Source organism: Callorhinus ursinus, unplaced genomic scaffold, assembly GCF_003265705.2.
Source record: "Callorhinus ursinus isolate GAN/ISIS: 27379988/994484 unplaced genomic scaffold, GSC_fseal_2.0 scaffold10, whole genome shotgun sequence".
Lineage (NCBI taxonomy): Eukaryota > Metazoa > Chordata > Mammalia > Carnivora > Otariidae > Callorhinus > Callorhinus ursinus.
This window is the reverse complement of record NW_027397072.1, coordinates 9,054,723-9,080,926: the sequence shown is the minus strand read 5'-3', so window position 1 is coordinate 9,080,926 and position 26,204 is coordinate 9,054,723. Positions and strand designations below refer to the sequence as shown.

Sequence of the window (26,204 nt, the reverse complement as noted above, 5' to 3'; positions counted from 1 at the left end):
GTGGACACCCAGGTCTCGTTCCTGGGCAGACACGATGGAGCCCACACCCACTCAGACGGAGACCTCCCCATCTTTAATTCCGATCGTGCTTCACCCAGTGACGGCCCTTTAGACGCCAACCCCTTCTGGACTCTGGATTTCACCCAGAGGCATGCTAGGTTACCAACAAAAGCTTTCACACCATAGACCTCATTTTTTGATTCTAATAAATGTATTTTCCATCACAGGCACGATACATTGCATACACTTGTACACCCTTGTCACCCTCACTGTCTGGGCCCCCTTCCATCCCTTTGGTGCTGTAACGAACAATCCTATGAAGCAGGTACCGTCCCCATTCCCACTGTATGGATGTGGAAACTGAGTCAGAGATCTTGGTCCACCCCTATCCCCGGGCCTACCCTCCCATCCCCTCATCCCTTGTCTGCCTGCCCTGCCCCCTGGCGTGACACCCCCCCCGCCCCCCGAGCCACAGGGCTCTGCCCAAGCCTCCTTCCCTGACCCCTCTCTGCCTCCAGTGGACAGCCCCTCCCCAGACTGGCTGCTTGCATGTGTGCTGCACTCCTGAGAACCCCTAAGGCCTGGAGAAGGCAGACCGCACACAACACCCCAACCATAAACTCCTACTGTGGTTCCACTAGAACCACAGAGCCCTTTGGGAGCAGAGATGAGACAGAAATAGATTTTGACTTGGGGAGGGAGCAAAGGGGGACGTAACTGAGGAAGCTTCATAAAAAAGATCAGGGAGGCTTGAGACGGGGGGGGGGGGAAAGACAGCAGGGGGAACTGAGGCTGGAAAGGCCAGCAGGGGGCGGGCGTGTGCCCTTCAGCACTCCTCACGTGGCCTGGTTCTGAGTCCCCTGCGACCGTGGCCCCCAGACCTGAGCGCCCCTGGACACGGGGGCACAGTCCAGCCGGAGCCCAGGGTCTCCAGAGCTCGGTTCTGTTAATTCACTGCAGACACCGACCGAAGTGACCGTGACTAAAATCCATGAGTCTCCTCCGGTTCTTTAAATTTCAAAATTAAAAGAGAACGTTTTCACTTATATTTTCTCTGCTTTGAAAGAAAAATTTCATCTCCAAGGAGGAAATGTTAGGACAGCTTATCTGGAACAAACAGAATTACCGACTATTTTTAATTCTTTAAAAAACTGCTCATATGCATTTTCTAATTTTGTCTCCGGTACAACTGAATAGTTTTAAAAAAATCAGTCTTGATGCTACTTCAGTGAGAGCTAAGCTCCAGGCCGGGTAGACTTGGGAAAATTAAAGCCACTATCTGCTTTTCCCCTCTGCAAAAGGGACAGAGCTGGCAAGCCCGTGCTCAGGCTGCCGCAGAGCCTTCTGGAAGCAGCCAAGGGCGTGAGCTATCCTGCACACCCCTGGGGGCTTCGTAGGTGTCTGACTGGCTCCCACCACCTCCAGCTGCCCCAGCTGCTTCTTCCTCCCCTTTCCCTTACTTAGGTCCAAAATGAAACACTAACTGTAAAATCCTGCCTGCTGTCTGCTTCTTCATGACCGGCCTCACAGGCCCTCTGTGAACTTGCAAAATGCAGCTTTGCCCACATTAGGCCACTCCTTGGAGTTGTCCCTGAAAATGCCCCCATTCGGCCTTCCCCACAGCACCTGATGCCTTTTCTTAAAATGTTTTCTTTAAATTCAATTTAGTTAACATATAGAATGTATTATTAGCTTTGGGGGTAGAATTTAGTGATTTGCCCGGTGCGTACAATACCCAGGGCTCATTCCATCACGTGCCCTCCTTAATGCCCATCCCCCATAACGCCATCCCCCCACCCACCTCCCCTCCAGCAGCCCTCAGTTTGTTTCCTAGAGTTAAGAGTCTCTCATGGTTTGCCTCCCTCTCTGTTTTTATTTTATTTTTCCTTCCCTTCCCCCACTACGTTCATCTGTTTTGTTTCTTAAATTCCACACAGGAGTGAGATCATATGTATTTGCCCTTCTCTGACTGACCCTGATGCCTTTTGTGGTGTACTCTCTGCCCCACCTTCCCAGGGTCCTCTCCTGGGACCACCCACCCCTTGCACTTTAGGGTCCAGCGATGCCCGACCAAAATCACTTCTAATTCCCCCAGAGACCCCATGTCTCCGCTCTACTGCAGACACGGTTCCCTCTCTTATCTGCCTCGGCCCCTTGGCAAATCCTTACTGATTCTTCAAAACGCTCTCCTCTGCTCCCCGCCCAAGACGGTATCTTCATTTATAAAATGGGGATAATGTTATTGCCTTGCAGGGTTTTAGTGAGAATTAAGTAAGAAACCAGACAGGAGAGTTTCCTCTCCGGTGGGTGTTGAATGGGTGAAGGTGTAGCTTAAACACTGACACCTCCAGGTGACCAGCCAGAACTGGGGACAGCCAGAGCCCGGGGTCAGTAGCCTTATCCATTTACCCCAGTGTCTAAAGTAAGTATCATTTTCTAGCACGCAAAAAGGTTAGAGGAAGTACTGACATATCAAAAGTGCCTAGCACGTTGCCTGGTATGCAGTACGTGCTCAGTAAGTGCACACTGCTCTCCTTCTCTACATAATTTCTATGCTTCACCAGTACTGCCTTTCCTGCCAGCCCTCATTGTTCTGAGGTTTTATGCCCGTGCATCTCTCCGTCCCTAGACCGTGAGTCTTGACTGGGGACAGAGTTTATTCATCTCTCTGACTGGTACATCAGCACTCAAGTGTCTGCTGCGCTGAACTCAATTCAGAAATTGCTAGAACGTCAAGAAAATGAAGACATGCACAGTCAGTTAACTCTGCCACTAGTAAACGTGTAATCCCAGGAGAATCACAGTTTCTATGCTGTCAGCAATAACTCTGGAGATTACTGAAGGGAACTGGAGGTACACGTAGACCAGGAAGCAAAGGCTTCCAGAACTTTCCACGTCCCGCTCTGGAATGAAAACTGAAAACATCAGGAGAAGAGAGAACCAAGGGTGTCGGCCAAGATGGAGCGTGCGGGAGAGGTGCCCGCTCCAGGGCTCCTGGAGACTGGGGAGCCCCGTGCCCCGCGGCCTACCTGGTAGCGGGGGTGGAAGCCCATGTACTGGTAGCACTGCTCACAGTGGTGGTATGTGTTGTACGCCGCGTACTTGGACAGCCTCATCCGCGCCGTCTGACGCCGCAGGTAGAGCTCCTCGGGCTTCCGGGACATGCCCCTGTCTGCAGGAAACGCCAGCGTCACAGGGCAGCTGCAAGCAGAACAAGCCTGCCCTCCGCGCTGCTCTTCCGATCGCAAGGAACGCAGGTGCTGTGATAGGACTTCCTGTGACTGCACCCGCTGGAGCCCCGGGGTGACTCGGCTGATCAGAAATAGCCGAGGCTCCGCGGGAGAAGCCAACAGACTCTGTTCACAAGGGGTCTTCCTAACGGACATACAAATGTCTTAGACACAGATTCAAGGATTCGCTCCAGGACAACGCAAATGAATTGCCGACCTCGGATGCAGATACCATTTTGCAGATGAATCACCTCTGGTTTGCCAAAATGACTTAGCCAGATTAAGATGTTAACCCTAAACCTGGAGTAGAGACTGGTCTATGTGAAGGACTGGTCAGTGAAAGTGCTTCAGATAGAAAGAAGATAGAATTCTTGGCGTGACATGGGAGACTGGTGAGTATCCTCCTTCCCTTTCCACTCACCCAACTTTCCTAGCCTGCGCTTAAAATCACACTAGCCCACTCACATCTGGTGTTTGCTGATGGTGACCCTGAAGCCCTGCGGGGTGTTAAGACCCTGAAAGTCAGTGGTCCCTGAAGGAGGAGGGCGAAAACAAGACACTGAGTCTAGAGAGGGAAATACGTGCATTTCATTAGGACAACCCCAATTCACGCATTAATATCCATGTCTCGTATCCCCTATTAACCAGAACCTTGAGGATATTCTGACCATGACACACTCCCAGGAGCGCACTCATCACTGTCCGCATGTGTGGAGCCAGCAGCCTGCCTTCTCGGGAAGAGCCCGTCCTTTGTCCACGGAGGCAGCGACCTCAGTTCTCTCCCAGGCACCGCTGGTTATTTCCCACCACCAGACAACTAAGCTCATCGCCAACACAGTTCAGCGCAGCCCTTTAAGAGGCTCTTCCTACACACTCTGGAAGAAGGTGGAGCAGGAGGTTTATGGGGCTGACCTTCGCTCTTTACGCTCTGAAGGTGGGAGCAAATCAGACTAGCGTCTTCATACTTCGGGTCATGAATAATGTAGTCGAAAGGCAACTTCTTGAACAGCTCCAGGTCTGGCCAGGGGTCACTGAGCTGGAGGTAATGCCAATCTGATTCCTCTCTGAGATCTGTAAGATTGGTAGAAACACAGGCGACAAACTAGGAAGTGAGAATGATTGATTTTTAAATGTGTACAAGGGTGACGCTTGCGGGAGAGCCGTTGCTGAGTCTATGGGCTACCAGGGGATGCTACTGTATCTTGAAGGCTCCTGGAACGTATCGCATTTTCAGGATTGTTCTAAGGAAGCAAGAGGTGCCTTTGGGTCTACCTCTTATCCATGGCCTGTGCTGTGTTTCCTGTGGGATGGGTTTGTGTTTCTGGCTCCCATGTTGACTTCAGCTCCTCCCAATATACGTACTGCTTGCTCTGCACGTCCCCCCAGCAAGCCCCACCCCATATGCAGCATACTGGTTCCCACCGCCAATGGAACCTAACATAGTTCTCGTTCTTGTCTTATATCTAAATGCTACACAGCCAATATCGCCAACTCCTCATGCACCTCTAGAAAGTCTAACTGTTCAAGCCCACTGGTTTCTCCCTTCTGAATGCTAACACTACTCATGGCCCAAATTCTATCTTACATCTTACATCATAACGTATAATCTATGATACTCAATCAATGCTTGTTGGCTAAAAAAGTAAAAAAATCTAAATGGTCCAACTCAAATTACGTAATGTATTGATTTTTATAGCCATGGTACGTACACATGGGCAGAGTGCATGTCCATAAGAGAAGAGACAAACAAAGAAGAGGGAGAGGCATGTTTATTGCATGTGTAGTAAGTGCTCAGCGCTTCGGATGTACCTTAATCTTCATAACACCTCTTAAAACAGCAATTATCCATGCTTTCCCAAAGAGAAAACCAAGGCAACAGGAGAGTTTCTGAGAAAATGGGCTTTGAAGTTGAACCAACTGGGTTCAAATCCTATCTTTGTCATTGGGATATCCAAGAAAGTGAAGACACAGACACTCAACAGGTCTGCTGATTGTCATCTGAAATTCCGTTCCAAACTGTGAGACGGGAGGCGTGAAAGCTCAGAGCTTGGATGAAGAGCTTCCCTCCTCTTTCCTTCAAAGGAAAGACTACGGGATGGATGAGCTTCCTTGGTTCCAAATTTTCTCCATGTCAAAACTCAAACACAGTCCAGAACATCTAAAGAAGTGTGTTTGCAAATGGTAGGGCTTTCTTCTCTTTTAAGGCTGAACGATATTCCACTGGGCGTATATACCACGCTTTTCTTTATCCATCCATCTGCTAATGGACATTTATCCATCGACGGACAACACATGGTTGTTTGTGTATCGTGCCTACAGTGAATAACACTGCAGTGAACATGGTAACTATGAAGGTGTCAATTAGCTTCATCGTCGTGGTGATTACACAATGTTATACACATATCAAATCAAGTTGTACACTTTAAATGTATACAATAAAAATAAATAAAGAGAAGCGCTATTTATATGCCAGTGCGATCTATTCATTCCCTTTCTTTGCAACACAGACAGGCCTCCTCACGCAAATTTTAATTCACAAAGCAACAGATTCGTTTACCAGACCAAGTGGATGAACCATTGGAGGCCACGTGAGGAGGTAATGGAGCATCAAACAGCTGTTCGAAGGGAGTCTTACCTTAATCAGGGCAAATTCTGTTCCCCGAATAAGGAGAAATGCCTTTTCCCCACATATTGTATACTTCCATTTTGCCCCAAGCTGTGGACCTATGCGCTCAGCTGCCTGAGTGGGAAATGCCCCGATGGATAACCCTGCTTTCTAGAAGCAGCCATCAAATCCGGTTCAGCCCCAGCTCTGCCGTCTCCCAGCTGGGCGCCCGAGCACGTTACTTACCAGGAAATAAGCAATTATTCTCACTGGGATGTGCAGAAAGTTAAATGCGGCAATTTATGTAAAGTATCCAGCACAGTGCCGGACACTTGGAAGATACGCAGTAAACAGCAGTTATTTTCAGTGTAGCAATTTTATCTCCAGGAAGGCCTCCCAGGCGCTATTCTGATATTGAGCAAAACAACGCAAACAAGGGAGAGATAAAAGCACCCCTCAAGGCCCCCGGGATGAGTGGGATCACTGATCTGAAAATTCCATCTAGATGGTAAAAGGCATCAAGTCACCCAAGAAACTGATTAAAGAGGATTCTAAGCCCACGTGTCACCACCGCATAACTCACTGATATTGATCTCCTCTTCATCATAAACATCCACTTCTGTCAGCCGGATGAGCATTCTGGACAAAATACTGAGGAACTGCAGGTAGGCACCTGTCTTCCCAATCTGTGAAGACATCAGAATTGGAGCCAAGTTGGCTCAGTACGCCCTGTCTACGTGCAGGCACCAGCTGGAGCACTGCACATGCTTTGTGTCACCTATCTCTTTCAAAGACCCCACCTCATTAAAGCAAGAGCCAGGGGGATGCAAAGCCATTTGAGGGGAAATGTGACCGAAAGAAGGATGGCAGGCCACAGGGGGACTCCCGTGAGCAGCAGACCTGCCTGCTTATAAATCCTGGCAATGCATCTCTACTTTTAATTGGCCACATTTTCTAAGCTGTTAGAAATAGGACTTTAATAGCAAACTGAAGAAAGGTTGCTTCAAAAGATGAACTGACAATATAAAGCATAATAATGTCTTAGAAGAATCTTGTATGGGGGTGCCTGGGTGGCTCAGTCAGTGAAGAGTCCAACTCTTGATTTCAGTTCAGGTCAGGATCTCAGGGTCGTGAGATCAAGCCCCGCATCTGGCTCTGTGCGGGGCATGGAGCCTGCTTGAGATTTGCTCTCTCCCTCTCCTGCTGCCCCTCCCCCCCATGCACTTGCACTCTTTCTCTCAAAAAAAAAAAAAAAAAAGAATCTTGCATAATTAGATTGCTATTCTTGTGTTAATCAGTAGGTCTCTAATAAGAGAACAAAATCTGTTGTGCAAGACTTAAAAGTCTGGCATCTCATTTCTCTCCTCCTAAGGCCAGGAAAAGAAAATGATTTTTCTTCTTCTCTTCCTGTTTTTCTTCTTGTATCATAGAGTCCCTCGCTCCCTCAGCCACACACCAGGCTAGGACACTATTGAGTCTTAGTTCACTTTGGTCACAGGTGGTTAAACGGGCACCTGTGGGCTAACCTCCCACCCTGTTACTCTGGGAATGTGCTTTCCAAGTTCTCAGCTCAATGCCTGGCTCATACTCTTCACTCAACAAATGTGGACGAACAGAAGTAACTAACTTTAGAAAAGAAAATATGAAATACAACCGGGTGAGCCTTCAGAGAAAATATTTGCCATACATGTAATAACAGACAAAGGATTAACATCTATAATCTCTAAAAGGCTCCTGCAAAGCAACAGGAAAAGGTCAAATGCCTAAAGGAGAAGTAAACAAGAGAAACACACCAGAAAAATCACTGTGAAAGTCGTAGCAGTGACCCATAAGTATATAAAAATATATTCAACCTTAATAAAACTATAATATACTATTTTTCGCCTATCAAATGGGTGAAATTTTTTAAGATAACATTCAATAACATGACAGTATGGAGAAACCTGGGTCCCCTTTTTCAAATTTATAAAAAGTTAATATATGCTCACTCATTTAAACATTCAAGAAATACAGAGTGATGGTGAAGAAGAATGTTTACGAAGCCCGCGCCCTCTTCAGTGGCAATCCCACCAGGAATTTTTTTTTTTTTTGGTATTTTCGCACACAGAGACATATACATACACACCAATACTTATTTTCCTAATTGATACTACACTGTGTATATATTACTCTGTAACTTGATTTTTTTCAATTTCACTTTCAAATTTTTCATTTTAAAACCTTGGAGAAATTTCAGGGTCGGTGTGTAGAGACCTACCTCCACCCTTCTATGGCTGAACTGTGTGATCCAGTTGTGCCCAAATTTATTCAACCAACCTTGACCAATGGAACTTCAGTTGTTTCCAGTTTGGTTTTTGACTACTGTAAACAATTCTAAAATGAGAATTCTTGTACGTATTTTTGCGGGTTTGCATTTCTTGGAGCAGACCGTAAGGAAATTAACAGGCTGAGTCCGAAGGCAGCCACCTTGAGACGGGACAGGATGGTACTGGTGGGGGTGAAGGCAGCAGGAGCTGACCCCACACGCTCTCCATGGTCAGGCCGTACTCCGGGTGCCCTGCGGTTACTCTCTCGCTTACTGCTCACATCTCTGACTCAGGTGCTACTCTTTTTCCTCATCCTCGGAGAGGACACTGAGGCAAAGGCTGGATCCCGCCCAGGGCGCCGGGTGTTGTCTGAGGCAGAGTTCGAGCCCACTCCGGAGCCCACCTCCCACCTCTGCACTGTTCTGACAAAGCCCCTTCCAAGACCCGACACGGTCAGCTTCACATGCTCCCAGCACTTGGCAGCTGTCTCCCATTTTGACAACTGCAACGGTCTTCTGTTGTTAGGAAAATACAGTGAGGTGAGAGGTTGGGATAGGGACAGGCCTCCCGCCTCCCCGTTACATTTCACCAAAACCTTCCGGTGCAGAACCCCCGGTGGGGGTGGGAGGGGGGGTTCCAATTGGCACAGACTGGCCGTGGGGACCAAATGAACTCATGTGGGAAGAGCAGAGTCAGGGTCTAAAGAAGCACCCACAGAGAAGCTCTCCGCCCCCACATCCCGCGAGGCAAGCACCTGAGGTCCGAGGCTGGACGTAAGCCAGTCGTGGGCGGCAGGCAGGTCCCGACCCCCAACCCCCCGCCCACTGTGGGGTCAGCCGTCGGAATGGCAAGATGTGACTAAGGGGATGCTGTCAGCCCCAAAACGGCCCTGTGGGCATGAACACGAGAACCCCCACGCAGCCCAGGCCCTGGCCGGCAGCACCCACCTGGGGGGGCCCGCTGAGCAGGAGCCTGCGCGGGTGGAAGCTGTCCACGCGGCCCTCGGCGCGGTTGCCGTAGTCCATGTGGCTGGGCCGGGGCACCGTCCACTGCCGGTAGTAGAGGGACTGCTCCGTGGACGTCATCGTCTTGCTGAGCAGGGGGCGGAAGGAGCTGGCCCACACGACCGAGTGGGAAGGCAGGAGTGAGGCGGCCTTGGGCAGGCCACTGCTGTCGGTGGCCGTGACCATGTCATACACCAGCTTGGGCAGGAAGATGATGGGGGGCTGCCGGCAGGCCTTGGTCATGGAGCACTGCGAGGCCTGCAGGACGAGCGTGCCAGCCGCAGGGCTCATGGACGAGGAGGAGGAGCCCGAGGAGAGCTGGGAGGATGACGGGGTGACCGACACCGGGACGCTCCTCTGGCTGGCTCTCAGGCCGGAGTCCGGCTGGGGGGCCAGCCCAGGGCTGTGCCTGCTGATGACCGACGGTGGCCCCCGACTCGCTTGGGGCCTCTGTCTCTCCCCGGGGGCCCTGCCCTCCTCCGAGGGGCCGCAGGGCTGTGGCGACCTGGCCCGCTCCCCCTGCGACGGTGGCCCGGGCTGAGCCGAGGACTCGCCGCACAGTGCCGAGCCTGGGGAGGGATGCACCTGTCAGTCGTGCCCCAGGAAGGACCCTCACCAAACCGCCCACCACTCCTGTTCCCGTGACACAAAGTACCCCTACTTCACGATCACTGGGAACTTCCACAAACAAAAACGAAATCCCCCCTCCGGGTACACAGAAACTCCTGTCTTAGGACAGAGCCACGGCTTGCTGAAGAGAGAGAGCCTGTGCCATGGGGAGAGACTTCAACCCACACTCACCCCAGCACCCTGCACACGGCCTCAGAGCCTCTCCGTTGCAAGCCCCCGACCCAATCTGTTCCACAGCACCCTGCCTTCAGGGCTCAAGCTCCGCGCACGCCCCCTGCAGGTGTTCCCGGGACGCCGCTCCCTGCTGTCCCCCCGGGGAGCTCACATCTAGCCTCTGCACCAGCACAGTGGTGGCTTCTCATGCAAACCGCCAGCAAGCCGCACGGGACTCAGAACTCAGGAGGCTTTAACCAAACGCTGGAATTATCTAGCTTTTCAAAGGATCCGGGGAGGAAACGCAGAGCGGCCAGCCGAACCCAGACTTCCTTCCGCCCCTCCCCCACGTGCACCACGTTGAGGCCTCGGGAAGCGTGGCCACACACCAGGCAGCACCCTGCTCTCTCATATCATCCCAGCCATACGCACCAGGGCTCGCGTGGCAGCTCACAGCAGCCCTTGCAGACCTCGGGCCCGCAGAAAGCAGGGCAGATGGGATACTGCATCGTTGTCTTAACTCTGTCCTTTCCCAAGAGACGGTGGGGACAGAAGACAGACCCAGGGAGGCCTGCCTCAGAAAGGCCTTCCCGCCACCCTGCAGCACTTGGCCCAGCCTGCACCCCACGCACCACGCCGCTCAGGCAACCTCCCCTCTGGATCCGAGCTCCCCAGCAAGGGCCCTACCACTCGGCACTACGGCCTGCATCTAGCACCCTTCCAGACGGCTCACGGAAGGAGGAAATGCAGCACTGGCCAGTCCCCCTCCGCTGGAGACTCCTGCTGAGATACCTCGCGCTCGGGCAAGGCACCTGAAGCGACTGGCTCAGTGTCAACGGACTAGCCCGAAGAGCACATACGGGGAGGCTATGAGGGACCGGGGCACTGGCCTGGGACAAGGGGAACAGATGGGCCTGAAGGACATCAAAGAGGCACAAGATTCCAAAAGTAGACCGAGGGAACCCCAATGTCTTCATCCGCTTCCCTAGGTAGTGAGGCCCAGCCCGGTAGGACCCTGAGGACGGACACCCACACGGACGTTTCTCTCCATCCACCCCCAGACCTCAGTTGGTCTGTCCCCAGTTGAATCCAGGGAAACTGTCAGTCTATAAAGATGAGACCCACCCTCACCTAGGTCTCCACCCTGACTCGGGTGGCCATGGCCAAGTCTCACCTCCCTGGGCCTCCATTCCCTCACCTCTGAAATGTATGGCAGCCAAGGCCATGAGAAGCATCTGGTCAGAGACCCCTAAGACCTCAGGACCTTCTTCTGAGGAGTCCTGGCTAACAAAGTCACCTCACCTAGCTGAAGAACTCCAGAAGGAGAGAGCCTGGCTCATAGCCTAGACATTCTACTCCACAAGACACTGCACAGACCAGTGTGTCCCCAGAACCTTCTAGAAAGCTGTCCCACCAGGACTGGGGAAGAACAAAGCACCATTCCTCTCTATTCTCAATAGCACAGATTCATTCACTCACCCATTTGCCAGCTCCCTATATTGTTTGGGGCAGAGGACACCAGAGGCTACAGCATTTGGCTTTTCTGACTGCCCCGAGCCGAGGACTAGGTCTCCCTTCTGCCGCAGAGCTGCCGGCTGATGTGAAGGTGGCCTCGTTCTGACTCCCTCTGGGCACAACTGTGAGGGAGACCCCCCTCAGCCTAGCTCACTGTCACCCGTGGGCTTCATGAGGAGGGGGCAGAAGACAGGAAACCAAATCCCCCGGTGTGCTCTGACCTCCACAGCCAGGTGACCACCACGCCCTGTGCCCAAGCACCACATGCCCCTCCACAGCCCGAGCCTCCTCCATCCTGAGTATCTTCTCCTCCGAGACCCAAAGGCCCTCCTCTGAAGGACCGCAGGGCTGTGGCGACCTGGCCCACTCCCCTGCAGGGACCGCACCCTACCCCTAAACCTGCCCCCACCTGAGGCAAAATTACCTCTCCATCCACGGAGCTGTCCCACGTCATGTGTGCGTGTGCGTAAACAGCAACGCGGCCCCTGTCACGCTATCACACGGCTGACGAGGAACCATGAACTCCCTGAGAGCGGGTCTGTAGCTCATCTATCTTTCTGCCCTGACTCAGATACCAAGTCAGTTCTCGGTAACAGCTGCACAGGAAGACCGCAGTGCTGTTTCATGTGGGCCAGTCCTGACTGCTCCCAGACACCAAGCATCCCTTAGGCAGAGACTGGGCATTTTACCCCCATTTCCCTGCGGTCTGGGTCTGGGGCTCAGGGACCACCTGCTACCTTTTGTTGCTTTTCCCCCAGGGAATCGGTGTCCACTTCTCTCTGCCTTTAGACTCAATAAGAACACCTGACCCCAGCCCCTCTCCTCCCCCAGGGCACAATGATTCCCTAAACCAACAGCTGCCTGGGACACAGCAAGGGGACACTGCCCAGCACAGGCCACCGAGGGAGACAGGGTCCATGATCTTCTCCCAGGAATTCTGAGGTCCTGCCCAAACTCCTCATGTCCCAGACCCCAATCCAGAATCACAATCTCTAAGAAGCTCCAGTTCTTCAAAGATTCAAAGATTCTTCAAAGATCTCAATAAAGATCTCTTTTCATTCTCTGAAATCTCAAAAGAAACATCCAGATGTGCACTGTTTCCCACCTGGAGACTTACTGGATGCTTTAGAGGAGAGGGACGAAGACACCGAATCGTGGGAGCAGGACCTCTCCCTCTTCACCGGGCTCCTCTTCTCCGAAGTGGAGCCTGTTTCAAGACACACATGCTGAAAATGCCTCATAATCATCTCGTATGTTCACCCAGCACTTCAGAGTTTGCAAAGTGTGTTCATACCTAGCATCCATCCATCCATGCATTCATCCATCCATGCATCCATCCATCCATCATCCATGCATCCATCCATCCATCCATGCATCCATCCATCCATCCATGCATCCATCCATCCATCCATGCATCCATCCATCATCCATGCATCCATCCATCCATCCATGCATCCATCCATCCATCATCCATGCATCCATCCATCATCCATGCATCCATCCATCCATCCATGCATCCATCCATCCATCCATGCATCCATCCATCCATCCATGCATCCATCCATCCATCCATGCATCCATCCATCCATGCATCCATCCATCCATCCATCCACCCACCCAGCTACCATCTTGCAGGCGCCTGCCTCTGACAGAGCCCCGAGGAGATAGATGGGAGGCGACACAGGCCAATCAGGCATTCATGGCTCATGGGGGCTCCTTCTCACGAGCCAGAGCTACAGGTGTAAGGAGCGCAGAGAGAGACCTGGGAGCCTGAAGGCCAGGCTCCCGCCAGGCACAGAAAGGCAAGAGCAGGTGACTTTCTGGAAGGAGTGACCCGACCTGAGCCCTGAAGGGCCAGCAGGGGTTTCTAAGTGAAGCACAAAGGAGGGGGAGCTCGAAGCCACGGGAGAGCCTCCGTGTGGCCCAGAGGTGATAAGAGCAGAGCACAGCCAGGGAAGCCCGATGAGCTGAATATGACTAACAGCATGGGGTACGGTGTGAGAAGCAGTGAGACTAGAGAGGTAGGCTGTAAAATGCCAGGAATGCGGATTCATCCCACGGGCAACAGGGAAATTGAGGCATCTTAATGTCAGGGTCACAATGACGTTTGGGCAAGGTCACTACAGCTCCAGCAGAGTCTGTCCCCGGGGCCTTTCCGTCTGTCTTACAGGTGAGCAATCTGAGGCCAGTAAAGGAAGCACGACGTGTCGCAAGTCACACAGCCAGCAGATGCAGCAGGAAGAGAAACCGGGTCTTCCAACCCTGCATCACACCCCACAAACGCTTCCCATGTTTTTATAAACAGCTTTGTCTTTATTCTTGCTGCACTGTTGACAACAGTCAGATGCCTTGCATTGCTCTGATTTATGTGTCCTATTAAAATATAGTGTTGGGTTTTCATGTCTTGGAATGAAACTGGCCTTTTCTCATCAATCTCCATAATAAACCCAACCTGTTGGTTCACACAGAGGAAATACGCGAGCAAAGCTTATATGGGGCAGTAAAGCCACTGACTAGTCAAACAGAGTAGGAAACGGAGTCCTGAGAAATCGCAATTTTCCTTCCTATTCTCTAAGAATTCTAGAGCTAGGAAGAACCAGTCGGGATTTCCATTTTCTCAGACCACCAAAACGGGGGGGGGGGGGGGGGCAAAATCTGAATGCCCCCAGGGATGTGCCATCTCCTGCAAAGACATATCTAGACAGCGCTCATCGGAGCTGCTGCCCGTGAGACGGGCCCCAGGGCCACACAAGTGCAGGCTGCCCCCAAGATGAGCAGGCGAGGTGGACCTGCCACCCCTCACCTTCCGTCACCAGCTCCTCATCCTCATTGTCTGTGCTGCTCAGCTTTTCCGCGTCGCTCTCTAAGGGCTCGTGCCGGGCCCCCTTCTCCAGAGGAACCTCATTGCTCACGAAGTAAGCAGCCAGGCCCAGCTCCTGTTCCAGGGCTGTTCTCACCAAGCAGGAGGAGTTTATCAGACGCAGGTCGCAGTACCTCAGAGACCTGGAGGGAACAAGAAGGTAGCTACTGAGTGTCTTCTACAATGAGGCATCACTCCCAGCGCTGGGGGGAATGGGGATCGGGACCAGCCCCCTGCCGCCTCTTTAGGGCCCTAGGACTCGTGCAAACGGAAAAGTAGATCGCAGTACAGTGAGCCCTTGGCAACCAAGTCAGTTTAACAGTAAGTCTCCTGGGGCACCTGCTATGGATTCAGCCCTGTCCTGCATGTCACTGAGAGAGCATTTTCAGGCCAGAAGAAAAGCAGACTTGAACCCCAACTCTGCTACTTCTTAGGGCCAGAGCTGGGCAACCTCTTGCAGGCTCAGATTTTCATCTAAAAGATGAGAATTAATATTAATAGCCATCTACGTGCGCTGTTTGAAGACTATATGCAGTCAGTGGACATTTAATTATTCAACCAGCACTTAAAATATACCAGGACTGTGCTAGATGCTACGAACAGGGTGACAATCAAGTCACCTTTACCCGGCCTGCGAGGACGCCGTGTGCAGTAGTCCTCGTGTAAGTGTGGGGTAGCCCAGGGGAAGGATCCCCGGCTTTGGAGTTGGGCAGCCTAGAGTCCATGGTCCACCAGGCTTAATCTGTGTAAGTCCCATTTCTTCACTGCTCAAAGGGGACACTGAAATATTACCTTCCCCCAGGGTGACAGCAGTGAGAGTAAAATGAAATACAGCACATGAGAAGAATCCAGTACACTGCCAGCACATGACAGGAACCCAATAAATGTCAGTTCTTACTCTTTCGTTATACCCAGAAAGATGTGCATGGCCACCTGCTCTTCTCCATGGTATTAAGTAAATCTTTAGAAGCCAACCTGTTGCCACCCATTCAAGCAGCTGCCTTACTGGAGGCCCAGTGACCTTCTGTCCTGAGTGTCTACCTGTCCGTGTGACAGCCTAGCGACCCCAGAGGAGACACAAGCCCCCTCAGTGTCTCCTGGGGTCACTAGGCTGTCACACGGACAGGTAGACACTCAGGACAGAAGGTCACTTCTCCGTGGCTGTGGTCTCCAAAGGAACACAGCCTTTGAGACAGTCAGCTGTGTGTGCAGAAACGAGCTCTTCCTAAAGGGCATCAGCTGCCTCCCCACTTCCCAGAACACCTCCTACACCGGGAGGGCCCCGCTCTCCCAGCAGCGAGATACCAGAAGTGGAGCCTTGACCCCCAAGATGATCAGATACTTTCCTACACAGAACAGCCATCCCCAATGCACATGGTGATCCTCACGGGAGAAACTGAGGGAGGCATCAAACCCTCACCCCAGCGGGAAGACCTCCACCCACCGGACCCAGCCACAGCCATCCCACCCCCCGTGAGCCCAAATGGTGCCTATCTGAGAATTATGAAATGCTGCCCAGACCTCAAGACACGTTTCACTGCCATAGGCTGGAAAACTGTCATGATGAATGCACAACTCTATGGTGACTCTGAATATAAAGACTCCACCTGCCACTGGGCACTGGAAGCCTGGCCCGACCACCCCCCAGAGCTGTGGGTCCAGGCAGCTGGCTCTCCAAAGACCCCGGGGCCACACAGCCCCTTCCCCTCACCTCGGTAAGGACTCCCCGTGAGGATCCATCCCACTGAAGATCAGGATGCACGGCAGGCCCTCCAACTCCAGGTAGGTCTGAGGCCTCCACTCCGCGTCCTCAATTTTCTGCCACATCTGCGGATAATTAAAAAGCAATAAGGCGGCGAGACTCCTTACTTTCAGACTAGCCCAGCTCTGACAGATCGATGGTGTCCTCCTCGTGACTGAAAGCGTTTCGTGAAAAGGACAGATAAGCACATCGTCTGCTTCACGGCTGCACTCCCAGCCACACTGCCCGGCGCGTGTTAGCCATCTGCGGAATATCTGCTGCCTGATCCTTGGGAAGAAAAGTGCATATCCTCAATTGTGTCTAACCTTTTTACTGTGCCTTCTCAGCCACGCCTCTCCCTCATAGCTCCTGCTCCCCTCTTCTCTCAGGATTCATTGCAACCCTCCTGCTTTTTCCTTCACCTCTCTGTGGGTTCAGTGAGAAGCTGGGGGCCAGGCACTGTGCTAGTATGGGGGGGCCTGAGGGCTATGGGGGTGGGCTCCGCCCCCGCCCTCCACCGCCTGGAGAAAGAGCCAGGGGACAGGCAGGGAGCACCACACCAGCCCCGCCCCCTGTGCGGAGGAGAACCTGGGGGCAGGGAGGGGCAGCTTCCCGAAAGAGGAAAAGACAGGAGCTGAGTTCTACAGGCCACTGGCTAAACCAAGGAGGAGGAGAAAAGCACTCCCAGGAAGAATGAAAGGCACGCTGCAGCCCAGAAGTTTAAAAGAGCAAGACAGGGGGCGCCTGGGTGGCTCAGTCGGTTAAGCGTCTTCCTTCGGCTCGGGGCATGGTCTCAGGGTCCTGGGAGCGAGCCCCCCGCATCGGGCTCCTTGCTCCGCGGGGAGCCTGCTTCTCCCTCCGCCCCTCCCCCTACTCGTGCTCGCTCGCTCTTTCTCTCTCTCAAATAAATAAAATCTTTAAAAAAGAAAAAGAGCAAGACAATGCATTGGGGGAGGGGGCAACATTTATAAATAGTTTAGTACTGCAGATAGGGACAGGGCAAGAGAGGCAGCCAGAGGGGTGGCCAAGCGTGGAGGGGGCCCGAGGTGTTTATCGCCATGCCGTCACCCCTCCCCCCTACTCTCCCAGGCACCTTCCACCCCTCCCTGCCCCCAGCGCCCACCTTGAGCTGCTTCACGAAGTGCTTCCCGACAGTGATGCCAGAGCTGGGGTTGCCCAGGATGATCTCGAAGTGCTCCTCCAGGGCCAGGCGCGCCCGCACGTGGGCTAGCCGCTCGTAGGCCACGGCCGCGAGTGGCGAGCAGGGCACCCGCAGCAGGACCATGAGCCCGTGGCCGCAGGGGCACTGTTTGGGGGAGTTGATGAGGTTCTGGGTGATCTCCAGCGTCTCCACCGACGTGTAGTCCTTCATCTGCGAGAGGCCGCTCACAGCCATCATGGCGGCCGCGTAGTGCTGCACGAGAACAAAGGTCCTGATCACCGCGCTGTGCAGGCGGGGGAACCTGCAACAAACAGAGACACGGAGCCGTGACCGGGCTGCTGGCCACCTCCAGGACGCCCGGAGCGCTCCGGGAGGAGGAGCAGGGCATGCGCCCAGCAAACGAGGGTCCCAACACAGCCCCCGACGCGGGCACGGCAACCCCCTGGGGGCATCCAGGTTGTGTTTCCTTTCGAAGCTGGTTGTTTCAAACCTGAAAGGGAAGCCTTCCTTAGAAGTCAAATCAAAAACTGCTCTGTTACTTCCAGCTAGGAAAGAAGCACATAGGTTTGCTGTTTCTCTCTGCTTTCCAGCACCTGGTGCATGGTAGCGGCTCAATAAATATTTGTGCAATGAACGAAGAGAGGAGTGAATGAAACAAATGATTGTTTTGTCTCTCATCAGCTTAATTTGTAGAGTAATCTGGCCCAGTTCCCACTGAAAACAGAACCACTAGCGATCAGCACGTAAGCACAATGATCACATTCCCCAGATTGAGGGCGACCATCCCGAAGGCACGTCTCTGCATCTGTTTCAAGGACAATGAGTAATCAGAAATGTAACTAGATGTGATTTGACAGATGAATTACAAATCAGAACATACTCAGTCAAATCAAGAACCCCAGTTTGGGCTTCAGAAACTGTTACCATCTGTGTTTCCACACAAAAGTGGTGACCCCGCCAAGACCACATGCCCTGCAAGCACTCTTCTGACCCACGCATCAGAAACAGATCTGGAGGCCATCCCTGGAGGCCACCACATTTCTCTGTAGGAACAAATTGACATCTGCTTTACACATGATGCTCTTGTGGGTTTATTTCGCTGGAATGTATCCCCTGACACAGTGGCTTTTTGGGGCAAAGATAAAAAAGTTTCTTGATCTACAAAGATTGGCCCCTTACCATGGCCATGCCACCCTGACAGTTCTATCAGGGCAATCAGTCACCTTCCACAGAGTTTCTGAGGTCTTCTCTTACCTACTATTCTCCTCCTTTTCTTCGTTCTTTGTCCTTAGCATTTCAACTACATCATGGATTCTATAAGTTGGAGAGCTGGCTTGCTGTCTCAGGAAGGCATGACTGATCTGCAGATTCTGGCACAAAGGGGACTCAGCAGTCCAAGGACTGCTTTGCCCTGCCGCTGGAGCACTGGCCAAATAGTGCCCAAGAAGAAAAGAAGAGAGCAGGGTGGAAAATGCATGGTCTCCCCTGCCCTACAGTACTGCCCCCACTGTGGTGGCCCCTTGTCACCCTGAGCAAGGTGGAATGAAGGGGGATGAAGAAGGGCAGGATGTCATTTGGGAGGAAGCATACTTTCTCCCAATCTCTGATATGGTGGGAAGTGCCTGCATTCAACTCTGTTCAAAGGACAAGGAGAGTCAGAACAGGAACCATATTTATCCATCTGAAATGACAAAAAAACTGGACAAATATATGAAACAAGAGTGTTTCAAGACATTGGGCATCAGGAAGTGAAAGACAGTGATCCTTAGAAATGGAAAAATTGGAGGAGCCCCCAGCTTCTTCCTTGAAAAAGTTTCTGGAATGTGCTCAGGAAAGGGAAACCTAGGCAGAGCATCAGCGGTCTCCCTGACGAGGAAAGGCACTGGAGTCCAGGGAAATCGAGTAGCAAGAGTTCACAGGGGAAAGCACCAGAGAGGAATAAGGTGCACAAATAGAGAACTCAGGAGAGCTACACAGTGTCCCCCAAGTCATCAGTTGAGTAGTGATCAGTGCATATAGGTGAGGAAACTACTCAAGGCCAAGAAAGAAATCATCCAAGAGAATTAAAGGGAACAATGCCTCAAGGTCACACAGGGTTTAAAATAATTCCTGTTCCCATTACCAGCATCGAAGACCTCAGAATTCGTGGAACATCATAGAATATTTAGAGGGTTTTGCCTTAGTAGTGGGACAGCCCTGTACTAAATACTGCTCTGGTCCTGTCTAACAAAGCTCAAAGCTTAAAGCAAGACCTGAAAGGATTAAACCATCTCCAAGTAACTTAACTATATCCCAGAACAAAGCTGAAGATTCATAGGAAAACAAATACATCCAGCCCCAACAAGGTGAAATTTACAATGTCTGGAATCCTCTCAAAAATTACCAGATAGTTAAAGAAGAAAATAAAACCCATGATAAGGAGGGAGAAAAATCAATCAATAGAAAGTGACTCAGAAATAACACAAATGATAGAATTAGTAGATAAGAACATTAAAACAATTATTGTAACTATATTCCATACATTTAAGAAACTACAGGAAAGATTAAGAATGGTAAGTGGAAATATAAAAAAGACTCAAATTCTAGAGATCAAAGCTAAAAAGCCTGAGAGAGAAGATGAACTGGACCCTGAATTCCCAAGGAAGCTACCATCTTGGTCTTTGGACTTGCCCTGCCCTGCCAGCATTAATAGATACATTCAGGGATGGGTACCTGACCCAGGACAGGTCATCAATCTTTTCTTGGAATTTTTCAAACAATGTTTAAAACAATCAGTCTCCCTCTAGAAGCTGAAGACTGTGTAACTCAGCAGCAATGACGAGTGATGTTTTCATGGAAAAAGCCAGTGCAATGAGATACAATACAGCCAACACAAAGAGAGGTACCAAAGACAAGACAACACAGTCATAGCAGCGTTTTAATACCTAAGTTGCTCCTGAAACCAGCTGCATCTCTGACATTCTGTGGTTTATTTATTCAACCTCTCCTTTTATTTCATGACTCACTACATTTCTCTCTTTTTCTTAAGGTAGTTCAAGTTGAGTTTCTGTCACTTGCAAGGTAGAATCCTGATTAATAAACAAATACAAGTAAGTGTTTATCATCAATTCATCAATGTGAATATACATTCATGCATGTGCTACCTGAAATTGTCTCTCTTCTTTTCTTAGAAGACAACTTCTTCTCTTAGGAAAAAAATTTCTTCTTGTCATATAAGACTCCTTTGCTTTTATAAAAAAAATATAAACAGACAAACTGGATATGACTGACAGCAGGAAAAAAAGATTAGTAAATGTGAAAACATAGCAATAGAAACTATCTAAAATGAAACAAAGGGAAACAAAACAATGACTATAGCATCAGAGAGTTATGGAACAACTTCAAGCAGCTTAATGTATGTGTTATTGGATTACTCTAAAAGAGAGGAGGAGAACGTAGAAAATATATTTGAAGAAATAATGACTGAATTTTTCCTCAAACGTAATGAAAATTCAAATAACTTAAGTACAAGAAACATGAAGAAAATTATACCAAATCCTATCTTAAATTGCTTAAAACCAGTAACAAATTAAAATATTTTTTAAAGCAGCCTGCTCAGGGGATGGAAGGAGCTGGGAGGGGAGGGCACATTACAGACAGAAACAAAGGTGAGGATGGTGGCAGATTTTGTTTGAAACAGTGCAAGTCAGAAGACGGTAGAGCACCATCTTTAATGTACTGAAAGAAAAAACTACCTAAATTTTATACCTAGGGAAAATATCTTTCAAAAATGAGTAAAAATAAAGACACACAAAAGCTTAAAGAATGCATCACCAGCAGACCTTCCCTACAGATGTTGAAAAAAAGTCCTTCAGAAAGGATAACAAAACCAGATAAATCCACACAAGGAAATGAAGAGCACTGGAAGTAGTAACTATGTGCATAAATATAAAAGATGTTTTTAAAAATTATTATTATTTAAATATCTGTAAAAGATAATGGACTATCTAAAGCAAAAGTAACTTATTGTGGAGTTTATAACGTATTTAAGTAAAATGTATGAGCCTGTGAGGTGAGAAATAGATATACTATTGTAAGATCCTTATCCACAAAATGGTATAATATCACTCGAAAGTAGAAAGTAGGTTAAAAATATATACCGTAAAGTCTAAAGCAACACCTAAAAGAACATATGAGTTACAGCTAATGAGCAAGTGGTGGAGAGAATGAAATCATAAATGCTCAGTTCATCCAAAAGAAGACAGAAAAAGGGAGTCCATAGAACAGATGAAACAAATAGAAAAATTGTAAGATGGCAGATTTAAACACAACCACATCAATAATTACATTAAATGTAAATGGTCTAAACACCTCAATTAAAAGTCACAGACTGTCAGATGCAATAAATAAGTAAGACCCCACTATAAGCTGGAAAACAGCTTTAAATATAGACACAAATGGGTTAAAAGTAAAAATACGGAAAATTATAAACTATGCTAACACTAATCAAATGAAAGCTGGAGTAGCTATATTAATTTCAGAAAAAGTAGATTTTAGAACAAAGAATAATATTCTTTGGATCATTTCATAATGATAAAGGAGTCAATTCATCAAGAGACACTTCACCAAAGATGACATACAAATGACAAATAAACACATGAAAAGATGCTCAACATCATCAGTCGCTGGAGAAATGAGTGAACTACTGATATATACTGTATAATTTCATTTATATAAAACACCAGAAAAATGCAAATAGCCTACAGTGAGAAAGGGAAAGGAAGGAATAATTACCAAGGGATAGGAGGAAACTCTTGTTCATTATCTTAATTGTGCTGAAGGTTTTGCCAGTGTTTACATATGTCAAAACTCACCAAATTGAACACTTTAAATATCTGCAGTTTACTCAATGTCAGTTATTCCTCACTAAAGCTATTGTTTAAAAAAAAAGAACTACTGTGTGGGAGGCAGGGACTAGCCCAGCTCCAAACAATATGCCTAGCCCTAAGCCTTTGTGGTTGGCCCTATAGGAAGCTCCACAGAAAACATATTGGAATAAAATTGGGAGTTGTTAAATGTCTAAATCTCAGTAAGTTTGTGATCTTGCAAGCGGACTTCCCAGCCATATGCTAGGGTCTGTGTGCAACACAAGGCAAATCAACAGGCTGGCCACGCACATGGTGGCAAGAGGCAGTAACCACTGTGTTCTTACCTTTAGTGCCCTCTGTCCAAGCTGCCTGTTTCAGGAGATTTCCAGACGGAGGATTCCTGGGAAAGGCAGCACGGCACAGTGGAAAGAACATCAAACCTGGCTATAATCCAGGTTGCCACAAATAGGATACGTGACCTTGGCCAAATCACTTCCCCTCTCTGGGCCTCAATTCCCACAATTACAAGACGGGGTGGGGTGGTCGGGTGAAATGATTCCTAGGCAGTCCTATGAGTCTCCAGGACTCAACATTCCAGAGTTTTCTATCCTATTCTCACTTAGTGAGATGGAAATCTTAATCTCTGCGCAACGCTCCCGGCTCAGCAGAGGGGGAGAGAGGCAGGAAAGGAAGAGGACAGTGGTGAGGACGGTGGCAGCGGTGATGGTGGGGACAAAGCTCTGCTGGTGGCGGCTGCAGCTGCCGTGAGCATGTAACGTGCACCAAATACGCTCTTAACGTTTTGTATGTATCAGGGGCGCCTGCGTGGCTCGGATGGTTAAGTGTCTGCCTTCGGCCGCAGGTCATGATCTCCAGGGCCCTGGGACCGAGCCCCACGTCGGGCTCCCAGTTCATCAGGGAGCCTGCTTCTCCCTCTGCCTCTGCCTCTCCCCCTGCTTGTGCTCTCTCCGCCTCTCTCTCTCTCAAATGAATAAATAAAATCTTTAAAAAAAAATGTTTTGTATGTATGAATTCATTTAATCCTCATAACATCCCCGTCTGGTAGACATTACTGTCCCCGCAGAGGAATGAGAAACGTTCCTAAAGTCTCCTAGCTGGTAAGTGACAGACCCAGGACTTGAACCCAGGAAACGTGATTCTGGAGCCTGACCTCCCAGCACACAGCTATTCCTGAGTCTGCACATGCTCCCATTTCATCAAACTCTCATGAGAAGCCACTAGAAAAGTAGATTTGTTCATACGTGAAGGTACGGAAGTTCAGATGGGTTCAGTAATTTGCAAAAGGTGAAAACTCATGTTTTCCTAAGTGTAAAGCCAGAAGGTATGGTCCCGCGGTCAGTCTGGCCTTCTGGCCATGAGACCTTGCTCCATATGGCTTGGTGGTTCTACTATTTTGGAGTCAAGTGACAAGAATTACATCTGGCTTCACTACAAACCCCCCATGTGACCTAGGACAGGGGACCGAACTTAAGTCCATTCCTTCCTCTGCCACACAGGGATAACAGTACCTATTCCACTGTGCTGCCATGAGGATGTTTTAGGCAATAAACGTCGAGTACTGGGCCCAAAGTGACAGCTCACCAAGCACCCAACAGAAGCTGCTGCGTGAGGAGAGCAGGGCAGAGAGGCAGAGGCAGAGGCAGGGCTCCTTCCCTGAGCAAGCGTATGAGCGCCCAGCTGCCCACGTGTGAGGTGAAGAGTGGATTAAGTCCACCAGCATCCCCGCACTGAAAGGGATTTAGCTTCTCAAAGGGCATTCTGGGGAACACTGATCCCAGAGCACACACCGGAGATGCCGCACATTCGAGCCTCCTCCTCAGGACTGACAGCATGCGTGGCAACAGAAGGCTCGGAGAACTCTCGTGGAAAAGAAAACCTTAAATGTAAGGTTTCTCAAACACATTTGACCATGGAACCCCTTTTGGCCTAAGAGCTATTTGCATCCAGCCCAAGCAGTACAGCTTGGAACACAGCTTGAGAAGCCCACGTCTAATTTAATCCCTTTGTTGGCACAAGAGAACAGGGTGCCATGAGGGAAGGTGACAGAGCCCATGGCAGAACCACGCATTCTGTTTTGCAGTAGCCAGTCTGTAAACTTTGCCTGGCTTTATGGCGTATGAACTGGGTGATGATGGTAATCACTTAACCTCCCGGGCCTCGGTTTCCTCATCTGAGAAATGGCAACATTAAAATCGACCTCAGCGGTCTGCTATGACATGGGTCGGAGGGCGAGCTGTAGAGTCAGGCTGATGCCGGGTTCATGGCCAGTTCTGTCACTGGCCAGATGTGGGGCCCGGGAAGTCATGGGGGTCTCTCGGAGCCTCAGTTTACTTGCAAAATGGAAATAATAGCAGCAACTGGCTAAGAGAGATGGTCAGGCTCTTGGAACAGCAAACAGTACAAAATAAGCACTCGACAGACGATACACATGGGACATGAAAGGATGAAGCCAACTATGATTGTCACTATCATTTCCTTTAAATCTTTTGGTGTCTTACCTCCTCCCATTTACTTGGCTTCCCCGTGTCTCAAACACACCCTCCCACATTCCAACATATTACTGCCCATTCCCATCTCTAAAACATTCTGGAACAACAGCACGACAGATATCACTGGCCCCACAGGCAGGGCAAGAAATAAACCAGAATCCCTTTAGTGGAGGGACAGAGTCACCCAAGAAAGGAGGATGGTGGCCCCCTTCCTGGAATTCTCTGGCTGCACACTCTTCAGCTCACACTTGACTCCTGAGCATTTTAGTAACTTCCAACAGAGACATGTACCTTTTTCCTAATGCCGTGACCATGGCCTCAAAGGAACTGTCGTATCTGAGCAAAGGGAGGCTGTGTCCCGAAAGGGTGGACTCAATGAACTCTGACAACCCGAAGTACTTCTTAGTCTCAGGATATAAGTCCACCCCCTAAAACAGAGAAGAACATCAGTCACACAAACACTGCATTTGCGGGGATGGAGAGACTCACACGCTGGGCACGTAGATGGCCGGCACAGGCATCTTGATCTAAACTGTGCTGACGTGGGGAGCCTCGATGGCTCAAGTCAGTTAAGTGTTCTACTCTTGATCTCGGCTCAGGTCATGATTCCAGGGTCAAGAGATCAAGCCCCATGTCAGGCTCCATGCTCATCGTGGAGCCTGCTTGAGATTTTCTCTCTCCCTCTTCCCCTCACCCAGCTCATGCGCATACACACGCACATGCTCACTCTCTAATAAATAAAATCTTGTAAAAAAAATAAAAAATAAAAATAAATTGTGCTGACTGCAGTCCTATAGCGGACATTTTATATATTACTTCCCTCTGCAGACCCAGAGCACAGAGCACACTATACTTAAAAGGATGGCGCATCCATATCGGTCAAGACTTTTCCGTTCATCTGACCCTAGTGTCTCTGCCAAGAAAAACATCAGCCTTGTTTTTTTTTTTAAACCCACAACTTTCTTGGTTAAAATGACTTCTTTCCAACAATTTTAAGCTAGTTTTAGGAATAGGCCAATCAACCATCTTGTGTTCAGCTTGCTATTAAAATCAGCAGGAAGAAATGCATTTATCTAATCAATTTCACTCCCATTGACCTAACATTCCTAGTTCAACCCTCCTCTGCCTCATTTTCTCCATTTGTAAATCAGAAATCATCCTAGCCTCTGCCCCTTATAGGAGTTCATATGATAAAGCACTCAGAACAGTGCCTCCCTAGCTCACGGAACTGCTACAGAAACACTTGGTATTACCACCACTGATTCCACGTCTGCTGGACTGAAGCCAAGCATCAGTATCTTTTTAAGTCCCTCAGATGAGTCTGGGACACCCCCGAAAAGTCTAGAATTTGAGGTTTGCTTGTTACTTGTATAATTAAGTAGACTCCAACCACCCAGAATTCTCCAATTATTCTCAGAAGTCTCAAATTATCAGTTGTAGCCTTCTATTTTGATGAGAAAAGGCAGGGGATAAACCAAAACCTCACCAGGTTTTACGGATGTTTGTTCCATTTGAGAAAGGAGATTTTGAGCCTTGCAGCTTAAAGATGTGGGGATAGGAAAAGCAGGAACCTTTCTAAGGCTTCTAGACTAAACATTACATGTCCTCAAATGGGGAGGATAACTAATGTCTTTTGGGAAA

General features: G+C 49.6%; 1 protein-coding gene across 1 annotated transcript in view; it reads right to left on the bottom strand.

Annotated features, from left to right (window-relative positions):
• Positions 1-26,204, bottom strand: part of GREB1 (growth regulating estrogen receptor binding 1) — a 126,703-nt gene that overhangs the window by 12,082 nt on the left and 88,417 nt on the right. Inside the window, exons 17-25 of the mRNA XM_025867753.2 lie at positions 24,855-24,991; positions 17,168-17,507; positions 16,015-16,130; positions 14,247-14,446; positions 12,561-12,650; positions 9,089-9,714; positions 6,419-6,521; positions 4,143-4,301; positions 3,030-3,172 (exon numbers count right to left, since the gene is read on the bottom strand). Of these exons, the coding sequence (XP_025723538.1) occupies positions 3,030-3,172; positions 4,143-4,301; positions 6,419-6,521; positions 9,089-9,714; positions 12,561-12,650; positions 14,247-14,446; positions 16,015-16,130; positions 17,168-17,507; positions 24,855-24,991 (1,914 nt within the window). The remainder of the gene's footprint in view (positions 1-3,029; positions 3,173-4,142; positions 4,302-6,418; positions 6,522-9,088; positions 9,715-12,560; positions 12,651-14,246; positions 14,447-16,014; positions 16,131-17,167; positions 17,508-24,854; positions 24,992-26,204) is intronic.